At 39.5% G+C, this 20,435-nt stretch overlaps 1 protein-coding gene across 1 annotated transcript in view; it reads right to left on the reverse strand.

Moving 5' to 3' along the window:
- plxnd1 (plexin D1) overlaps window positions 1–17,951 on the reverse strand; it is a 96,933-nt gene extending 78,982 nt beyond the window's left edge. Inside the window, exons 1-3 of the mRNA XM_053504977.1 lie at window positions 16,533–17,951; window positions 10,236–10,412; window positions 2,502–2,633 (exon numbers count right to left, since the gene is read on the reverse strand). Of these exons, the coding sequence (XP_053360952.1) occupies window positions 2,502–2,633; window positions 10,236–10,412; window positions 16,533–17,753 (1,530 nt within the window). The 5' untranslated portion in view covers window positions 17,754–17,951. The remainder of the gene's footprint in view (window positions 1–2,501; window positions 2,634–10,235; window positions 10,413–16,532) is intronic.
- Window positions 17,952–20,435: the final 2,484 nt, after the last annotated feature.

A 20,435-nucleotide genomic window follows, 5' to 3' on the forward strand; every position in this document is an offset into this window, starting at 1 on the left:
TGGTGAGAGGAGAAATGAGGTTGCTGCTGAGGTTGTTACGTAAACAACCAATTTATACGTGTTATCTTCAGACACATTCAGTCTGTCACATTAAATCATTTGTTAAAATTTCTTTGGTCTACATCATTGAATTTAAATTAATATGAAGAAATGAGGGCTGGCTCACGACTTTTGCACAGTTTATTTGTGACTAATATTCATACTCACTGTCCATTTGCTCTATAAACCTTATAAACTCCAACAAGAAGACTGAAAACACATTAATAACATTACACAGCATTCATTTATGTTTGTGTTTTTATATTATTTTGGTTAATATTTTTTCTTTTTTAAAATTTGCTTTTCAATTCTAAATCATTTTCCCTTTAAATCAAATTTTTATACAAATTCACTCTTTTCATCAAAACCAATCTTTCCGTAAAATTATTTTCATATCAGATGTTTCTTCAAAATCAGCTTTTTTGCTCTAAATGTTTAAAATAGTTTTTCTCATCAAAGTCAGGTTAGCCTCAACATTACCTTTTTTAAAGTCCATTTTTCCTTGTTTTTCATACTAAATAAATGTTTTCTTATAATACTTATTCAAAGTCTGCTTTTCTTCTCTGAATTTATTTTTTTTAACCACAATTCACTACTTCTCCAGTCCTTATCAGTTCTCAAAATCTTCTCCAAAATCCTTCGATCCTTAAAATCAACTTTTGTCTTAAATTAGTTATTCCTCAAAAAATTATATTCCCTTCAGAGATTTTTTTTGTAAATATTGTTTTTTGTTCCTCAAAAAAGATTCTTTGCTAAATATGTTTTTAAATTCTTATATATTAGTCAAAAACAGAAGTACATTACAATTATATTACTATATTGATAAATGCCAGATTCAGGCTAGATTTTGCTTAAAAATCACTATAAAATAAATTTTCATGACAGTATGTGGTGTTCTCTTGGTGAAACAGCAAAGAAGCAATAATAATAATAATAATAATAATAATAATTATTATTATTATTATTAAGATATGGGAGGACTTTATTTATTGTGTTGCAGTAAACTATTTTGTAAAATTGTGTTACAACATAATCAACCTTTTTTTTATACTAATATCACCAGAGCACTGTATTCTTCTTTATATAAAACCATGCAAATGTACACATACTTTATTTAATTAGATGGTGATTTATATGAATGAAGATTTGCATAAAATGCACTAAAAGGGACTTTACCTTTATAGAAAATAATCTGGTAATAATCCCTCTTTCTTGGAACATTAGTGAAATATTTTAATTAGTGCTGCCATGTCTGTGCCGTCTGTTTAAAACCTTTGATTTGCCTTGCATTGAAAAAACTTATTCTAATAACACTGTTAGCATAGGGCCTACAGCAAATGCACAGACACACACATGACTTAAACACACAACGTACACTACTTAAACACACACACAGCATGTGCTCAGGCAGCTTGTCAGGTCATATCTCCGTTTTTTGTATGGCCTCAGATCATGTGCCTCGGGGCCCACACGTTGATCTTTCACACGATTACGTGCTCACATGCAATTTCACACCTCACAATAAAATCTGTGCTAGGATTTGACATGCCTAACAACCTCTCCTTTACGTTCCACATCGTGCAAAGCCGCTATAAAAAGAAATGTGTTTGAACATGGGACAAAAGGAGGCACGGAGCAAATAGACAGGCAACTGGATCAGTGATTCTTCAGCGAGTCTTAAATAATATCCTGTAAAAGGGAAATAAAGTTACGCTGTGATTCATCTGTTCAAAATCTTAGTAAAGTAGTGTAATTGATAATGTAATCATATTTCGCGACATAATTGATGAGAATAATGTAATCAGCACGGACGATTGATAAACATAATCTGATATTTTCAGTGTTTAATGTGTATGTGCATTTCCTCCGCGCTCTCTCCCTCTCTCACTCACTCTCGCCTGGTCTGTCTCTGACCCTGACTGCGTCTCTTTCTCTCTCTTTCTCTATGTTTCTGTCTCCTTCTATTGCTCTATTGACATGTCTGTCTCTCTCTCTACCTGTCTCTCTTTGTCTATCTCTCTTTATCTCTCTCTTGACCTGTCTGTCTCTCTCTCTCTCTTGACTGTCTATCAACATGACTTTCTATTTTTTTGTCATCTCTGTCTCTATGTGTTTTTTTTCAAACTGTTTGCATATTCCTGTCTGTCCCTCTCACTTTTATGTCTCTCACTGTTTCTGTCTGTCTATCAATCTGACTCTTTGACTCTTTTTGACTCTCTTGACTCTCAGACTCTCTGTACTTCTTTTTGTGTCTCTGTCTGTCTGTCTGTCTCTTTCTCGCCTCATTCCAGGAAATTCATTGCTTTGTTGTAAAATCGATATTTGAGTGTTGATAGGATTTTAAAAAGAATAAAACAAATGCTGTATATTTTTCTCTCAAATTCTACTTTAAGGTTTGAAAGGGTCTAATGAGAACTGTGTGTAATACATTGCGTGTAGGACATTGTAATCTTTATACTCACATGGTGACTCGTCATGAGGTATAAGTAGTTCCTGTCATGGGGGTCAAAGATCATAACATGATGCACCGGTTCTCCAGCGGGAAGCCGTAGCGACCACTGATTGGCCACTGAAAGGTTGCGCAGAAGGGACAGCTGTTCAGGAGAGACAACATCAACAATGTTGCGTTAATGAATGCTTGGTTAATGAACATACAGTGACTTCGACTACCAGCTAAGATTGGACACACTTTCTAATTCCATAGTTTCATAGTTTGGAAAAAAATAAAAACGAGTATTGTTCTGTAATTGTTGTGTCCGAACTTTAGTTCAGTCCTTTATGTATCAGCAAATGGCTTGTAACTGTTTTTAGAATTGCTTACAGAGGGGGAAATTAAATCTGTGATTGACATGAAAATAATTGATCATTTTACCCATCTAATATCTTATCTGCGATTTTCCAATTTCGAAAAAAAATAAATAAAATGGGAAGTCCTAATCTTGTATTAACTTTCTTTTCACAAGCAACAAGACTTTTCTATCTTGGCCGTCCCCGCACAGCTTTCTAATCAAAACTCAGTTCAATCATGCTTCAATAATCTTTCTGAGTTTGAGCCAAGCTACTCAGGCAACTGAGCTAATTATAGAAATCAGTAGATTTGTAAATGCAGAGATGAAATAACGCGATTATTTCGACTTTCTGTTTTGAGGGACGCAAAATGTGAGCACACTGGTATACAAGAAAAAGGAATACTATATTGAAAAACACACAGTAGCCAGGTGGAGGTCAGAATGGCACTCCTCCCAAACATGTCGCTGATTTAGGTGGGCAGAATTGTACATAACTTTATGATACAGTACGTGCTCGATAAATGTGTTCCATATGTTTTTTTGTATGTTCCCTTCATTGTTTCTCAACTGAACATGGCTTGCCTGACTTACTGGATGTGCAGGAAAAACTTTTGTTGTTGTTGTTTTTTTGGCCTGAGCTGATTGTTTAAAAAGGTTCTTTACAATTATATACATTCAACTTATTATCAGCTCATTACCAGCTCCAATATACTCCAAATGGCATCATAATCAGTAGTTACACTTGGGTTAAATGATGTTTATAGCATCATTAAGGAGCAGTATGTAATATTAGAGTTAGTAAAAATTCTGACCAAATCACCCTCATAAAGATTTTGGAAGAACTTTGCACACATGCTCTACAGCGTTTTTATACATGGTCATCATGATAATTGCTGTGAACCTGTGCAATAGTGATTAGTAAAATATACAGAGTGGCCTGGCACATTTAAAAAGGTGGCTATTGAGATCCACGAATCCAAGCGGCACCAACATGTAAAATGGCTCAGTAGACTAAAGGTGTTAATTGTTGTTCTGGGACTAACGAGATGTGAAGCTAACTGTTGATTACTGACTGAAATGCAAATTGATGTGAATTTGAAATAGATCCAGAACCTGTGATAACTACAGAATTAACGAAAGATGACATTTTTTTCCCAAGCTACACACACACACACACACACACACACACATATCTCTTTTACAGGATATGGTGTGTGTGTGTACTGTATGCATACACACACACACACACACACACACACACACACTGATCACCCAGAACATTAACAGCACATAACATTAGCGCGTTATTATTGATTATCAATTACATACTAGTAAACTAGTGAGTGATTAATGAGCACCCAAGGCTCATTTATGGCTGTGGGCAGTACAGTACGTCCAGTCCGATCCCACAGAAAAGCCATTGCAGCACAAATTGATAAAAAGAGTGTTGGCCATAAAACAAAGCTACCAGAACACCCAGTTCACCACGGCCTGCCACATGCATGGTCTGGCAGCAAAGAGCCCAAGGCTGCCGACCCGGACTCCAAACTCCCCGGATCCCAATCCGATCAAGAACCCATGAAAATAAGCACCAGACAAACAGGTCCGATCCACACAAGACCCTACATGTTCAGGCGTAAATGTTTATATGAATGTGGGTTAATAAATGCAATATCTAGCTAAATATAAAAACTAAATGGTACAGTGGGTACATTAAAAAAAAATTATTCTCCATCATTAAAGTTTATGGAAAAAATGATGATTTGCTTATGGAAGCAATGCTAAACATATAATTGTGACTACAGCTGCTTTCCACAGGTCTGTTTCACAATTTCCCCATAAAAATCGCTTGGGAAGACACAAATGACTAAGACTGTGCCTATGACATGTGGTTTACAATCCCTTACCACTTTACTATTATACCACACAAAAAGCTGCATGGGAAAAAACAGAGTGAAAACATAACCGCAGGGCATAAAACACAGTGTGAAAGCTGCTAGCGCCCAGTCGAACGTGTGTGCTGGGAAACAAAAGCCATGTTTGAATTACACAGAAACGCAAGGAGAAGCATGGATGTCTGCGCGTTGTGGACATTTTTCACCAAAACTTGCTTCAACCAAGACCATATTAGGAAACTTGACAACAGCGCTTGCCTCTTAGCCACGACGCTGATTTATTTCTTAGAACGTTTTACCCAAAATTAAATACAAATGAAGCACGGAGGAATCTGAATGTCTAGCTCCGATTTTTAAAGGTTAGGGTTAATGGCATTTCTCTGGAAGACCTCAATACTTTCCAGTCGCTAAGACAGAAACCTAACCACGCAGCCGCAACTGCTCTTTACTCAACAACCATGTGCTCCTGCTCATTACAAACCATTCACATGCATTCACAGTACCATCAAATTTATATGGACTGTGGTCTACTGAAGTCTTCACTCTGTCCATGTGGTTTGAACCAATACATTATTCTACATTATAACATACTGTAGAATCTGGTTTAATTCATGTCTAAAAGGAACGCACCTCATGGTGTTGGCGCCCATGTCCCTTAACGTTCAACAACTCATGCTCTTTGTGGTTATAAAAAGTTAGAATTCAAGCTACCTTTATGGCCTTCCTTTTATCCAGACTTACCAGCCTGGCTATTCTTTTCTGACGTCATTCATCAGGCTTTTCCACTAGCAGATCTGCTTCTCACTGGAAGCACTGTGAATCATACCAGAGTCACATGTCCACCCATTCTGCTTCATACAAGCATTAAATGAATCTTCTTTCTTAAACATCCTGTATAGATTAATGCAGACTTCTCCTACCACATCATTGGCCGATTGGATAACTGCATGAATGAACAAATGTACAGGTAGTTCTAATAAACCGAGTATATGTGTTATTTCTGTTTGTGCAATCTTAAGACTACTGTACCACCATCGGAGTGATTTTGTCAACTTGTGTCCCATTAATATTCCATTTACAAATATGCATGTACAGTAAAGTACATTAAACGTTAGCAAACAATATACATCCCTTTCACTAAATTACATTTTACCTTAAAATTGAAACGTTTAAATACATCAAAGCATGTTTCGAAGGAGGGGGTGTTCCTGCCTCACCATGAATCATCCATTAAAGGTTATTTTATTTTCCATAACATTTACTCTAAGAAGTAATGTCATCCAAATTCCACAGAATGATAAGTGGAAAAAGGGGCGTTCAAGTCAAACCAGGACTTGTGATGAAAGTTTTTTGTGAATGGAAGTTTAATGCTAATTTGAATTGTGCAAACATTTTAAAAAGGCTGTATGTTTGTGAATGACGATCCCGCCAAGGTGTCTTGGCCATTACAATCGTTTCTGTAAACATTCAGTGATTGGAACGCCTTATCCTTGAAAAATCAATTTACAACTTTTTGCGACTTGCAGAAAAAATGCATCTGTCTGTGGGAAATTTACTCAGACCACTTATTGTATTTTAATTTCAGGAACTCGGTTGAGTTATTGCCACATCCCCTATACCGTCCTGACCTCACTCCAAATGATTTGCAAATGTTTGGGCCATTAAAGGAGTTCCTGGGAGGCCAGCATTTCACACTTGATGCAAACAATTTGATTATGGCTCGGCTGTTCTGAAAAAACTTTCCACCTTGATTGTATCCAAGCACTAGTGAAACGCAGGGAGAAGTGCATTAATTAAACAGAGGATTACACAGAGAAATAAAGGTACTTTTTACTCTCACAACTGGTTGATAAGATTGCTGGCTGAGAATTGATGAACTCATTCTTATGGTTTAAACAGTTTAATCCACACTTTTAAGAGGTAGGACTAAATGACGCTGCAGGGAAAACCCCAGCTATGTGCTTGGACTTGTATCCTGACTCAATTGTAAGTGACTTTGGATAAATACATCTACTAAACGAATAGATGTAAATCTGAACGTATATGTAAATCCAAATGCAAATTTTGTCTGTTAAAGGGGCAAGCCCACATTCATAGAGCCACGCCTGTCCAGATGTGGGAACACAGGAAGCACAATGAATTATGACTCTGGAAATCCATGCAGTCGCAAAACACACAAATAAAACAAAAACACATACACACTCACACACACTCAAACACCTGCTCTGCTACAGGGTCAGGGTGTCTAGCTTCCAGCACATCAAAAGAACTCTTTCTTTCATAGGCACTCAGCTGCAACAGGCTGGGTGTGTGCGTGTGTGTTTGTGTCTGTGTGTGTATGTGTGTGTCTATTTGAGTGTGTGATTGAAATCAAAGGGTCTATTTTGGTTTAGATGGTACTTGGTGAGGGAAAAAGAGAAGTGGAAAACAGACAAATGCAGAAACAGGGCAGAGGTAAGGCTGACTGGAAACCCACTGATGTACATAAAGTAATATGTACAGGATGTTCCATACATGTGCTGTCTGAAAAAGAAAGAGTCCATGAATGGAAGGGTAGATCTATGGTTGGGTGCATGAATGAATGCATCAGTGGATGGATGGATGGATGGATGGATGGATGGATGGATGGATGGATGGATGGACGGATGGATGGACGGATGGGTGGATGAAAAAATTCAAAGAGTTGTCCATATAAAATGGTCATAAGATGGATGAATGGATTAAAGTAACAGTCCAGTAGTAGATGGCTGGATAGGTGGATGAATGGATCCATGCATGAACAGATGGGTAGAGCTGATAGCATAAGAGACCAAATGCATAGAAAGGAAAGAAGAATGGATGGATGAATAGATGGATGGCTGGCTGAATGGCTGGGTGGGTGGATGATGGTATGGTTGGAGGTCTGTATTGATGGGTGGGTTATTGTAATTGATGGATGTGACTATAAGTGTAAGAGACTGAATTTATAGATGAAAGGGTAGTTGAATAAATGGATGAATGGAAAAATGAATAGAAGATAGAAGAGTCAGTCGATGGATAAATAAATGGATAATTTGATGGATGGTTGATGAATGGCTAGATGGATGGATAGATGGATGGTGGATGGATGGATGGACTGATTGCTAGATAGGTGGATGAATGGATTAATGCATGTTTGTTTAATAGGTGGATTGTTGGGTGGATTTATAGATAGATGAATCAGTGGATGGATGGATGGATGGATAGATGGATGGATGAATGATAAATTGGTGGATAAATAGATGGGACTATAAAAGTAAGACAATTTTCATAGCTAATCTGTAGATACACAGAAAAAGATATCATATGCTTGAATGGAGAGATCTATGGATTAATAAATGAATTGATCCCGGATGGATGGATGGATGGCTGGATGGATGGATAGGTAAAAGGATGAAACACTAATAACGTTGGATGTCTGTGCACCAGCAAGCAGGTGATGTCAACATTTATGTAAATTTCCACCAGTGTACACACTAAAATGTGAAGGAAACAAATGAGCAAATGAATAAAGTACGCTACATTATACTGGAACCTGCCTCACGCTCTTTATTCTTCCCACCGTTGGCTCTTTCCGCATTGTTTTCCATAAAAAAACACCCACTTCCTTATGTATAAGTGCTTATAATGTCAACAGATGCTTAAACCGCTAGTGCTGCTTTTGCATTAATATTATTTCTTGTTACAATCCAGTGCTTTCCAAATGCTACCTTTGTGCTCAACCAGTCACAGTTTGCTTTAGGCACAACACCAGTTTCACCAGATTTTGGAGGTGTGAACGTCAGCTACTCTGCCAGTCTCCTTGAGCTGTTTTCTTATCCATGGTGGAAAGAGAAGAATAAATGCACAGATGGAGAAGAAGTTGAAGGGGAAAAAACATAACGAGGGTGTATTGGAGAAACTCTGCATGCATGTGTTCATAAAACCTATATATAAAAAAAGCTTACAACGTTTTTGATGCTAGAGTCTGTCTTATACAGTATATGACAGCTTTACTAATTAGGAGACAGGAGAGAGGTAGAAAGAGAAAGGAGAAATGTGTGTACGTGTGTGTGTGTGTGTGTGTGCGTGTGTGTGTGTGTGTTTGTGTGTGTGTGTGTGTTATTGTATTAGCAGGTTTTAAGAGTGGCATATAAGCAGAGGTTGAGCTGTAACTCAATCTGACTGCACTAACACATCTCCAAGTCACCATCCCAAATCACATTACAAACGTCACTAAAACCATTAGTGCAGCCACAGAACTAGCCACAAGGCCTCCACACACACAGACACACGCACAAATATTCATTTAACCAAAATATTGCCCTGTACTGAGTGTAAATCCTGGTCACGTCCTACTTGCTACAAACTACACTTTTCTTTTTTAAAACACACACCTTAACTCCAGACTCAGCACAGAATCCAAGCAAGCAATTACTGCCAGCTCGCATCCTGGCATGGACACAAAAAGCCAGGTTTTTTTTTTTTTTTTTTTTGGACTTCTAAAACAGGACGCCCTGCAGCCAAACAGGTCCTGTCTCGTAAGATGCATATAAGCCCCGTGCGAAACAATAGACTCTTCCAGTTTAATAGAATTTTTCCAACGCCGTAGAGCGACCCACTGCATTTCTTTTCTGACTTTGAAGCTCGCTCTGAGAGGTGACTCCGTATGGGAATGAGACACGGTGCTGGAATTTCGCCTAATTAAGGAATATTTTTCTCCCTTCTCTGAAAGCAGGGTGCCTGCAGATGCTTTCAAGACCGGAGTGTTTTGCTGGCAAGAACCTGAGATGATGGGGACATAAAGGTGTGTGTGTGTGTGTGTGAGAGAGAGAGAGAGAGAGAGAGAGAGAGAGAGACAGCAAGGGGGGCGGGGGGATGAGATAGGGGTCAAAGAGAAATAGTGAGAACTCCTCCAAATCTGATAAGCACTGACTGTCTCTTCATGAAGCTCAGATAACATTAGATACAAAACAAAGCTTTCACAGATCTCCAGAAATCTACCTTGGTTGAGCTGCTTTCTAAAACCAACACACACACACACAAATGTAACTCCTACACTCCTATCAAACACTTTAATCTGCTCAGGATGGAGAAGCCTGGTAACTGCACTTAATGCCCTTATAAATACTCTTTTATTATTTACCCAGTTTTATCCCTCTTTGGTCACCTGCCAACCCCAAGCCACCAGCCAGCACCTCGTCAGACATGAACAATGGCTAAATGTCTTGTGTAGCATCACAGTAAAATATAACACACTCAAAGGAAAGCGCTGTCTGCCCTCTTCAACATACATAAGCTCACAGATGCTTGTGATTGTCCAGGGAGATTTTGACATAAGAAATCCCATTGAGATCAAAAACTGAATTTCCCATTCTTTTATCAGGATAGCATAATGTGGCTATTCGATGAACAGTGTTCTCTTAGATGATGTTCAGATATTTTGAGCTATATTTAAAACTGACATTGATTTAGAATAAAATGAGATATCTCAGTGTTGTGGAATGAAACTCACCTTGCGTAGCCGTCCATTGCTGGTGCCCAGGAAGACCACTGTGTAGTTGTGAATGTTGTCCACTGCGACCGAGCTGATCCCGGTTGCCTCGTACAATGGCTCGGATCTGATCGGCTTCCTCAGAGCCAGCGGATGCTGCAGGTGAGCCGCGCCGCAATTCAGCTGCTCCGGTTGAAGCTAAAGTTGATAAAGAGGGCAAATTGGTTTGCTGCAAATACCACAGAATGTACAAAAAGACCCGGATAAACCCTCCGTGACATCACCCATACTTTAGGTATTCTGAAGAGCTCGAATGTGGGAGCTCTGGTCATCACCATCTTGCCAGGAGATGACTCCACCTAAACCGCTGTTAATCCATAAATAGCCAAATGTGTGAAACAAACGGAGCTCTGTTGTTGGTTGGAACATGCCTTCTTACCTAATTTACCAATAGCTACCTAGCTGGGCTTTAGCTTGGCTAAAATGATATGGTGGTTTATGTTAATTTATATGCCAACGTTATTTTACGTTAGAATTCCATCATCCTACAGCAGACAGCTAGCAATTCGATACCTGCTGTCACTCAAATCAGCCACCCCAGTAATTATGCATACTTTTACGCCCTTATATAATTTTAACTTATGTATTGCATAAACATTTACCCTGTACAGTTATCAGGAATGAAAAGTTTATTTCTATTGTAAAGGTGGCCATTTTAACATGATAGTCTATAAGGACCAAAACACCACAGCTCCTTGTGGTCATTCGAGAAACTTCACAATTTGGCACTTCCCCATTGGACTCATTTTTCAGAGCTGGAGGTCGCCCTTGGTAAATACAATCACTTGATTGCTCCACTGTTATAATCAGTCCAACTGTAAAGCTGGAGTGTCTCATATTTATCTATCTAGATAAGTGCATAATTTACGCTAGCGTTGGATCACGAATGAAGTGACACAGTAGAAGTGTTGGGCTAAGAGCAGCATTTATTTTAACGCGCATGAGCGGAGGGCTTAAGAGGGTGGGGGAAATTTACGGCTCGTTGAAGTGTGTAAAAAGTGGGATAGGGAGACCGAGGTGGTGGCTGTTTCCCACAAGATTGTTAAGAAACACGTTGCTATCCTGTTTAGAGGATATGCTACAATGCACAAAAAAGGGAAATCAAATTCTTCTGGTTAAACTCAACCTGAACCCTACAAAAGCTGATGCTGGTTCCATAACATGGCTGGCCTGCAAGCACACAACAGAGGCATTTATTAAATTTATGGGAAAATAGGCTCTGTGTTTTTTTTTTTCAATTCCTTGTAAATGACTGGAACTGATAATGATCATGTGTATCAATCCTAAGGTTCTTCTCTCTTTTCTTCTCCCTCATCATCCCTCATGTATGCTTGTGTGCTTGTGTGCATGCATGTGTGTGTGTCGCCAATCGCCAGTCTCACACCGGCCGTCTCTAAGGTGAGCACAGTCTGGAAAAGTGAGTAATGAAATGTCACTGAGCTCATGCCATGTTGTGGGGAACCCGAGGGAAAAATGCCTCTTTAATGGTTTAGATAACGAACCGTGAGCCTAAATAACAGAAAAAAAGAGTCTTGCCAGACACATGACAGGGCACCATGTGTTTCTGGCTCATACCGTAAGAAAATATGGTCTCATGCAGAGCCCATCTGTTCATCGGTTTTCAAAGGAATAGTTCAGTCAGAAATGTTAGTGTTGCTAACCGTGGATGAAAGCTATTAGCTGCTGGTATCATCGTGTTAATTCCAGCCTGTTAAGGCACAAAGCAGAATCTGTCATTTTTGTCAAAAGTATTAAAAGTAACTTTAGTCTTGGCTGTCTAACAAGCTTCTATCTAATTGTCTAGCTACTGCGTCTTTGTCTGTACATCTGGCGAACTTTATCAGACGGTACGATATTGTGTTCTCCATGACAGACTGTATGATAAAGATCTTCTAGCAGTAGAAATTTTCCATGTTGTATTCACGTCATCAGTTTGGGCTGACAAGAACACCTGAGTTGTGTTAACAGAAAAATATTTCATTATGAACTAGAGGTAATACGAATATTATTTGTTTGCAATTTGTCATCGTCACTAACATATTTAGGGGATTATTATATTCAATGGCGACTTTATTAGATAAACCCAGTACTGGGTTGGACCCCTTTTGCCTTCAGAACTGCCTTATTTCTTTATGACCGAGATTCAACAAGGTGTTAGAAACCATTTTTCGCACTTTTAGTCCATGTTGACATAATAGCCTCATGCAGTTGCTGTAGATTTGTCAGCTGCAACGCCATGATGCCAATCTCCCATTCCACCATATCCCAAAGGGGCTCTGTTGAAATGTGATCAGGTGACTGTGGAGTCAATTTGAGTACAGTAAATTCATTGTCATGCGCAAGAAAAAAATCTGAGATGATTTTAGCTTTGTAACATGGTGCGTTATCTTGTGGTCATAAAGGGATGGACATTGTCATCAAAATGCTCAGGTACAGTGAGCTATAGCATTAGATGATGCTAAGGTGGTACTAAGGGGCTATTATATGCCAAGAAAATATCCCCCAAACCATTACAACACCACCACTTGCCTAAACTGTTGATACAAGACAGGATGGATCCATGCTTTCAAGTTGTTTACACCAAATTCTAACCCAACCGTCCGAATGCTGCAGCAGAAATTGAGACTCATCATTCCAGGCAACATTTTTTCAATCTTCTATTGTCTAATTTTGGCAAGCCCGTTCAATGTGTAACCTCAGGTTCCCGTTCTTAGCTGACAGGAGTGGCACCTGATGTGGTCTTTTAATGCTATAGCCCATCTGCTTCAAAGATCGACATGTTGTGTTCGGAGTTACTGTTGCTTTTCTATCAACTTGAACCAGTCTGGCCATTTTCCTTTGACCTCTGGCATCAACAAGGCATTTTCACTCAGAGAACTGCCGGTTACTGGATATTTTCTCTTTTTCAGATCATTCTCTGTAAACCCTAGAGATGGTTGTGTGTGAAAATCCCAGCAGATCAGCAGTTCCAAAAATTCTCAGACCAGCCCGTCTGGCACTAACAACCATGTCACGTTGAAAGTCACTTAAATCTCTTTTTTCCCCATTTGTGGTGCTTGGTATGAACTTCAAAAGATGTCTTGACCATGTCAAAAGGCACTGTGGTCCTGCTACTTAAACATTTGCTTTTGAACATGCAGTTGAACTGGCCTACCTAATGAAGTGGCTGGTGAGTGTTGAGTGCCATTTGGTGGCATTTAATCAAGGATTTTTTAAACAATTTCATGTTTATACGAATTTCCATAAACAAAGTTGATGTATAAAATTTTTGAACGATAAGTTAGATTGAGGTTTATGTTCCTGGGTTTCTTCAAACATCATTTGCATGACCTTTCTGTCAATACAGATCAAGTTGTCAAAGCATAATCTCCATACACCTGTGTGGTGTGCAAGAAGGAAAAAAACACTTTCAACAGCTCTGAAAAAGTCGTGTGGTTGGTTTTAATTTGAATGATGTCGCAAGCCAGGCAACAACCATCGTCCTAGATATGTCTGAGTTCCTTTATTTATCAGATGCCTTTTAAACCGAATGTACATTTGATTACTGTATACTACAGTAAGGAACTGAAACTGGTGTTATGAAACTCTGACCAAAAAAACCCATCGGTGAGGGATTTTTATTTTTACACATGACAAACATCCTTAAGGATTTGTCAAAAGGGGATTTTGGAGAGACCACAAAACTCCCGACCAGGCAAAACCAGGTTCTCTTCCTCCTACTAAAGTAAATCCCTTCGGCAGTTACCGTAATATTTACTTTAAACCAATAAGGGACTATTTCTGGGGAATGGTGACAGTTGTAAAACTGCAACTAACAGACAAAAATGTTTGACTCATTTACTGTATGTGTACAAATCATAAGCTACGATTATAACTATTATTACAAAAACACAGAAATGGAAATAAGCTGTAACTGAACTTTGATACTATGTTGTATGGACAGAACTCACTGCTGTATGTGTTTTCTACCAGATATAGCAGTTCGTTTAACACTAAAGGTGTTCGTCAAGAGTTCATTTACCACGATATGTGTTAATTAAACAATAATAGTCATTAACAAAACACAGCAAGTGTTCAGACGACACACCAGAACCCCAGAGCTTAGCACCTCAACACGTCAAAACAACTAATAATGTAATTCAAATAAGTATCCAACCTTATGTTGGTAAATATAACAATACATTTGCTAAATATTTGATTTTAGATACAGCACTAGACAAGATGTTTTATGTCCTGAACCATACAGTATAACAAAATTGTCTAGTTAACTCTATACCGCTTGATATTCTGCAACAATATATCAGAATTCTTGACATATCCAGTCATGACATACTGTATGAGTCCATAAAATTACCCTTATAATTGAAAGTTACTAAATACTAAACTGTTAGTCAGTTATGTTATTCCCTGGATAATAATATTAAAGAATTATTATAATAATGACATTTCAACCATTTTAAAATAAAACAAACTTGGAACTGAATGGTAACTTGGGTCAACTGGTTAAATTAAATGGTTTAATTAATAAATTATACTTTTTATCTTGATTATTATTTTACAACTTTGAGAACATTACCAAAACACTGAATTTCACTTTTGTCTCAGCACTTTGGGCCACTATTGTATTTTTCAGTTACGTCTTGATAGTAATCCAATATTCCATAAGTTTCCCATTTTATTTGTGTTGTACAATATGTAAGCGTGACGGGAAAATGTGTTTAAGGATGGGCTGACCTATAGAGAAAGTTCTCACACGTAGGTGTTTATTTACCGCCATAAATGAGTGAAAGACTTGATATTTCAACTCGCTTGTTCGTGTTAATTCAGGTGGGTTGTTGTTAAGATATGATAAAAATGTGTATTTTTGTTGATGTGCAAATCAAACCCAAAAGGTATACAGTATATGATCAGGAACGGCAATACAAGCATATAGTGCTGTAACTACAAATGCACAGTGTGACATGTAAAATCATTGAACACATAAAATGTTCAGTCAGTGCTGTAAAGGTTAATCCAAACTAACAGACAGTTATTGTACAAATTAAAACCATAAGATTTGTTTTAATGCTTGAAAAATTTCACCCACTCAGAAGGGCTTGAGTCAACATGATATTTCTTCATTAAATGCCACAGGACTTCAGCACTGAAAAGTATTTCAATAGTGCACATGGTTGCCTAAGACCATGCTTGTCATATATACATGGTATACTTGGCTGTAGGGCTTTTTGTTTGTCTTTTTTTAAAGGTTCTAATTATTATTGTTTAGTTTTTAACTGTTGAAAGACTAACTTATGTGTAAAAGTTGTAGGGTGCACTTGTGTATAAAATTTATGAACTAAAAAACTAAAATCAATAATATATTAACATTTGCAATACAATTTGAAAAAAAAATATGCTGTCTAAACAGGGTGATCCAAAACTCTCCAAACATATGGGTAAATTATTATTATTATTATTATTATTATTAAATCATAAGCTTATTGTGAAGGGGAAAGACCATTTCATATGTTTACAGAAAGAAACTGTGATCACATAGATGATGTTTTGTCCACACACAAAAAGTTGCATGTTTTGGCAGGAAAGGTGTTAATTTCCCCCAGTTTATGGAGTTTTTTTTAGACGCAGTGTCAATTAGTATGAAAATAATTTCTGCAAGTTAGAGTAAGAGTAAACAGTTGTAAAATTGCACACTGTTCATTTGCTCATGTAAGTCCACTGGAATACATTCTTTGCCTTCTACATCACTTTATGAACCGAATGCTCGAGGATTTGGAGCTGTGCTGTCACATGTGTCTGGATGAAGCTTATCTATGAGGAAGGGTGATGAAGCTCTTGCCTCGACCCCGGAGCGTTCCCATAACCCGCGCGCTCTGGCGCAGAAACAGCGCGCGCACTGAGAGAGCTCAAGATGTGGATGTGGGAGCCTCCTCCACTTCTAAACAGTGGGAACAGTTCTGCTGGTGTAAAATAACACTCACTGCTTGCTTGCCAAAATCAACATATATTAGTGAATTCAGTTTTAGATGACGCACTGGTTTGAACGAAAGCATATGTCTCTGGACGGCTTTTTCTTTCTTCCTTTTCGTTTATTTATAGAGGGAAAAGTTACATGTTTGCCTTTCGAGCCATGGAGACCAAGTACCCAGGACATGAACTTACTATTTTTAAACAGCTTGTTTATATTATCCTGCTTATACTGTAATAGAACTCCGAACCAAACAGTATGAAGAATCTTTGTAAGAATTCAAATGCACTTACCACTATGTTGCCCTTGGCTTCACATTCTGCCCCCGAGCCCTGAATGACGCTGTCCAGTACTTGGACATCTCCGTTTGGTCCGTTTGAACAGTTCCTGCGTCCTTGCCGAATAGTCTCCTCGATCTCCGCGACCCGGAACGCGCACAGCGCCGACTTCCGGTTCGATTTGGCGAACACACCGAACAGGTAAGGCTCGGCGGCCGGTTGGTCCTGCACTTTGATGTTTGCGGGGAAAATCGACACGAGTCGGTTGTAGATGTTGCCGCTGGCTCCACACTGTAGTCCCATTTGTATGTAAGACTCGGTGAGTTTGCGGCCCTCGGAGGCTTGGCGGCGCGGCGCGTCCGTGTCCAGGCAGATGCGCGCGAGGATGCTGTTCGGCTGGCTCTCCTTAAAACCGCTGTTCGCGTCGTTGTTCATGGCGATGTACGAGTAGGTCTTTTGCGCGAAGACGTGCACGAAGCTGAGCTTGTGCTTGGGTTTGACCTCCTGCTTGATTTTAAACACGTTGTCCTCGGACGGGTTGATGTCGTAGGTAAAAAGGCGCGCGAGGTCTTTGGTGTTCAGTGAGCGGATCGCGATCTCGGGCGTGTTCTCGAAGCGCAAGTCCTCTTTGCTGTGGTTCTTCGGGAAGTACTCAGTGCCCAGGCCCGTATAAGTGGCGGCTACGAGCAGGCGTGGGGTACCGCCCTGGCTCCGGAACACGAGTCCCACGGTGCTTGCGTTCGGGTGGTTCGCCACGATGTTGAGCATGCTCGGGAACACGGTGGCGTTGGGCTTCGGGAACTCCACGGCGATCTGAGACACGTTGTCCATCCTGCGTAACTCGCAGAAGCCCTGGTACACCGAGCCGCACGCCACCAGCACGCCTTGCTCGCGGTCCAGCGCCAGCAGTTTGTTATGGTTGTCCGTGAGGGACTTGGTGTGTTCGCATGGCGCCTGGGGAAGCTGCGGCGCATGGCACAGCACGTTATCCCGCACCGGTCCTGTACTGTTTGACACCTCTGGTGCCAGAGTGCCATTGAGCTGATAGATCGCGTTCACTGCGGCCAGGTAGACCCAGTTTGACACCGCGTCCACTACAAAGTTATTGGTCTCGCTCGGGGACTCGAACGACTGCTGGACATGGAGCGCGCAGACGCAGCGCGATGCCAGCAACAGCGGCACAGCGAGCAAGAGCGCGCGAGTCGCGACCGAGAGGCTCTCCGTGGAAGGAGGCATTCTTCCTTCTGGCCGGCTTTTGCGGCTTCTGGACGGAGAGGAGCATTGAGTAAGGAGAAATAGAAAGACGGCGCTTCAATCTCTCTCGCTGCAACTATCCGGGAGGAAAAGCCGTTTCCTGCCGAGCGCCCAAACACGGAGTGACGCGATAAGGAGTCGCGCTTCCTTTAGAGAGAGAGAGAGTGTGTGTGTGTGTGTGAGAGAGAGAGAGGGGCGAACGCAGCCGAGCTAAGCCAGTACCCCCCCACCCCTCCCCACACACTCTCACAGACATACTCTCACACACCACCCAGATCTGCTCATCTCACACCATTTCACCAAATCCACCGCATCAGACAGCGCAGAGATTCTCACTATGAACGCACTTTCTTTGGAAGCAACTTTCTAAACTATCAAGAGTCACGATTCGCGAAAATGAACATTGCAAACAAGGTGTCAAAAGTTTTCTGTTTCTGAACAGAAAACTTTTATTTAAACAATAGATCTAACTTTAAAGTACAGGGTTCTACAGCAGGGTTATAAAACAAAATCACAGACCTTTTATGAACAGAATGCTTTAAAATTAACCAGATGTTCAGAGTATTATAGGCAAACCATTTACAATAATTCTATACTGGATCAATGAGAGCTGTTTATTAGTAAATTTCTAACCTTGATCAGTGCCTTATTTCATCTGTGAAATTGTGCATTTAAACTGAAAAGAAACTGTGCATTTCTTTTGTCGACTCGTAACAATGTTTCACTTGTGAATCTTTTGTCTCCCACAAACAAGATACGTACAACATACACGTTTAAACGTGTTAAATCTATTAACCCTCTAATCTAATCTAATCTAATCTAATCTTAAAACCAGTTTGGTTTAACTAGTTTTGTTTTTTTGTAGGTGTTGAGTTTATTTAAGAATAAAAGTCTCTCATGTCCCTAGTAAACAAATTCATGGCATATTTGCCTAAAATTTGATTAACAATGTTAACGTTCAATTCAGGTCGACTTTTTGATGCTTCTTTTAAATTAATAAGAATTAGATTAGGATTTAGGTTGACTTTTTTTCTTTATCAGCAAAAGTAACTAAATCATCTTGATATCAGCTCTAGGAGAATAAATCTTCTGTCACTGGACCAGACGAATCCCCAGACAACCATGCAGACGGTTGTCCACACTTTTAAATAAATGTTTTCTAGTCCTGTATGAGGCAAAACAGGAAGCTTGGTCCAGTTTAGAGCAAGCGCTCTCTCTTTTTATGTTGTTGCATGCAGGCACATAGTGTCATGATGAACTCACATACGCCACACTACCAACCGTTAAACTGGCACCAGATGGATACAAGCTGAACATGGGACCCCTTTCCGGTGCTTATTCATGTATAATGGTATGCCAGTGTATGGGTTTTTATGTTCTTTATGTTCATGAATATTTAAACACAACACATGGCACCTTAAAGGAACAGAAATATTCGGTATGGGGCTGTATCGTAAATATTGAGTGCGACATATGATATCCATAAATCTCTCCCTCTCTCTCAGTCTCTCTTTTTCTCTCTCTCGCTCTCTTTTTCACACCCGCACACACACACCCACTCCCCATTTCTCAGCAAATCGTGGCATAAATTGAAGTCAAATTCAAATTGACACCTGTGCTAGAGCAAGGTGAAGCCCTGAGGCTGCAGGTGTGGGCTTTTCATATTAAAGCTATAACTCCGACACTCTGTACGTATAAGACACGCTAGGAAATGGTCTAAGAGCTCGACCAAAGCGCGAACTGGGTTTATTTTCAGCCTTTTGTGAGTCTCGTAGTTATAGAAATCGCTCAGGAGCAAGTTTAAAGCGTTTAAAAAAAGGAAAGAAAAACAGGAAGTGAGCTGTACGTCACCACCTCGCGCTATTATTTGAGGTGATAAGCTCGTGCGCTTAGTTTTGGCAAATAGTCAAGCGTGAGGCAGGAAAACGCGTCGTGACACTGAGGCGAACGGAAACACACACAGATACACACACGTGTTTGTTTTACTATCCTTGTTGTAAAATAAATGAAAGAAAAAGATTCAATGTCCCCATAATGTCAAACCTGCTTGGCAGATTTTCCTAGCAATGTGGGGCCATTTGTTTTAAACACACACGCGCACTTTTGTCTTACTTTCCTTGTAACTGTTTTTTTTAAATAAAGAAAAAGTCAAAGGTCCCCACAACCTTAAACCACATAGATCTTTCTAGAATTGTAAATTCACGCGCGCGCACGCACACACTTTTGTTTTACTATCCTTATAACAGATTTTGTAAAAGAAATTAATAAAAATGATTGAATGTCGTCGTAATGTCAAACATGATCGACATATTTTTTCTTTTAGCAATGTAGGGACAACACACACACACACACACACTTTTGTCTTACTATCTTTGTCACCGTTTTTCTAATAAGGAAAAAGTCAAAGGTAGCCACAACGTCAAACCTAACTTACCTTTAACATTTGTTACACTATTTACACACACATAGTTTGAAAAATGATTGAATGTCCCCATAATGTCAAACCTGATTGACAGATTTTCCTGGCAAATTCATTGTTTTTCAATTACACACAAAAATACACCAGGTGGGGTACAGTGTTACATAGGGTTGTGTTTTAAATATGTCCCTTCATGTAATCCTGTTATTTATGGAACATAGTTGAGAGTTTGCGCGATGTTGTCA

The sequence above is a fragment of the Clarias gariepinus genome, chromosome 9 (assembly GCF_024256425.1).
Source record: "Clarias gariepinus isolate MV-2021 ecotype Netherlands chromosome 9, CGAR_prim_01v2, whole genome shotgun sequence".
Taxonomy (NCBI): domain Eukaryota; kingdom Metazoa; phylum Chordata; class Actinopteri; order Siluriformes; family Clariidae; genus Clarias; species Clarias gariepinus.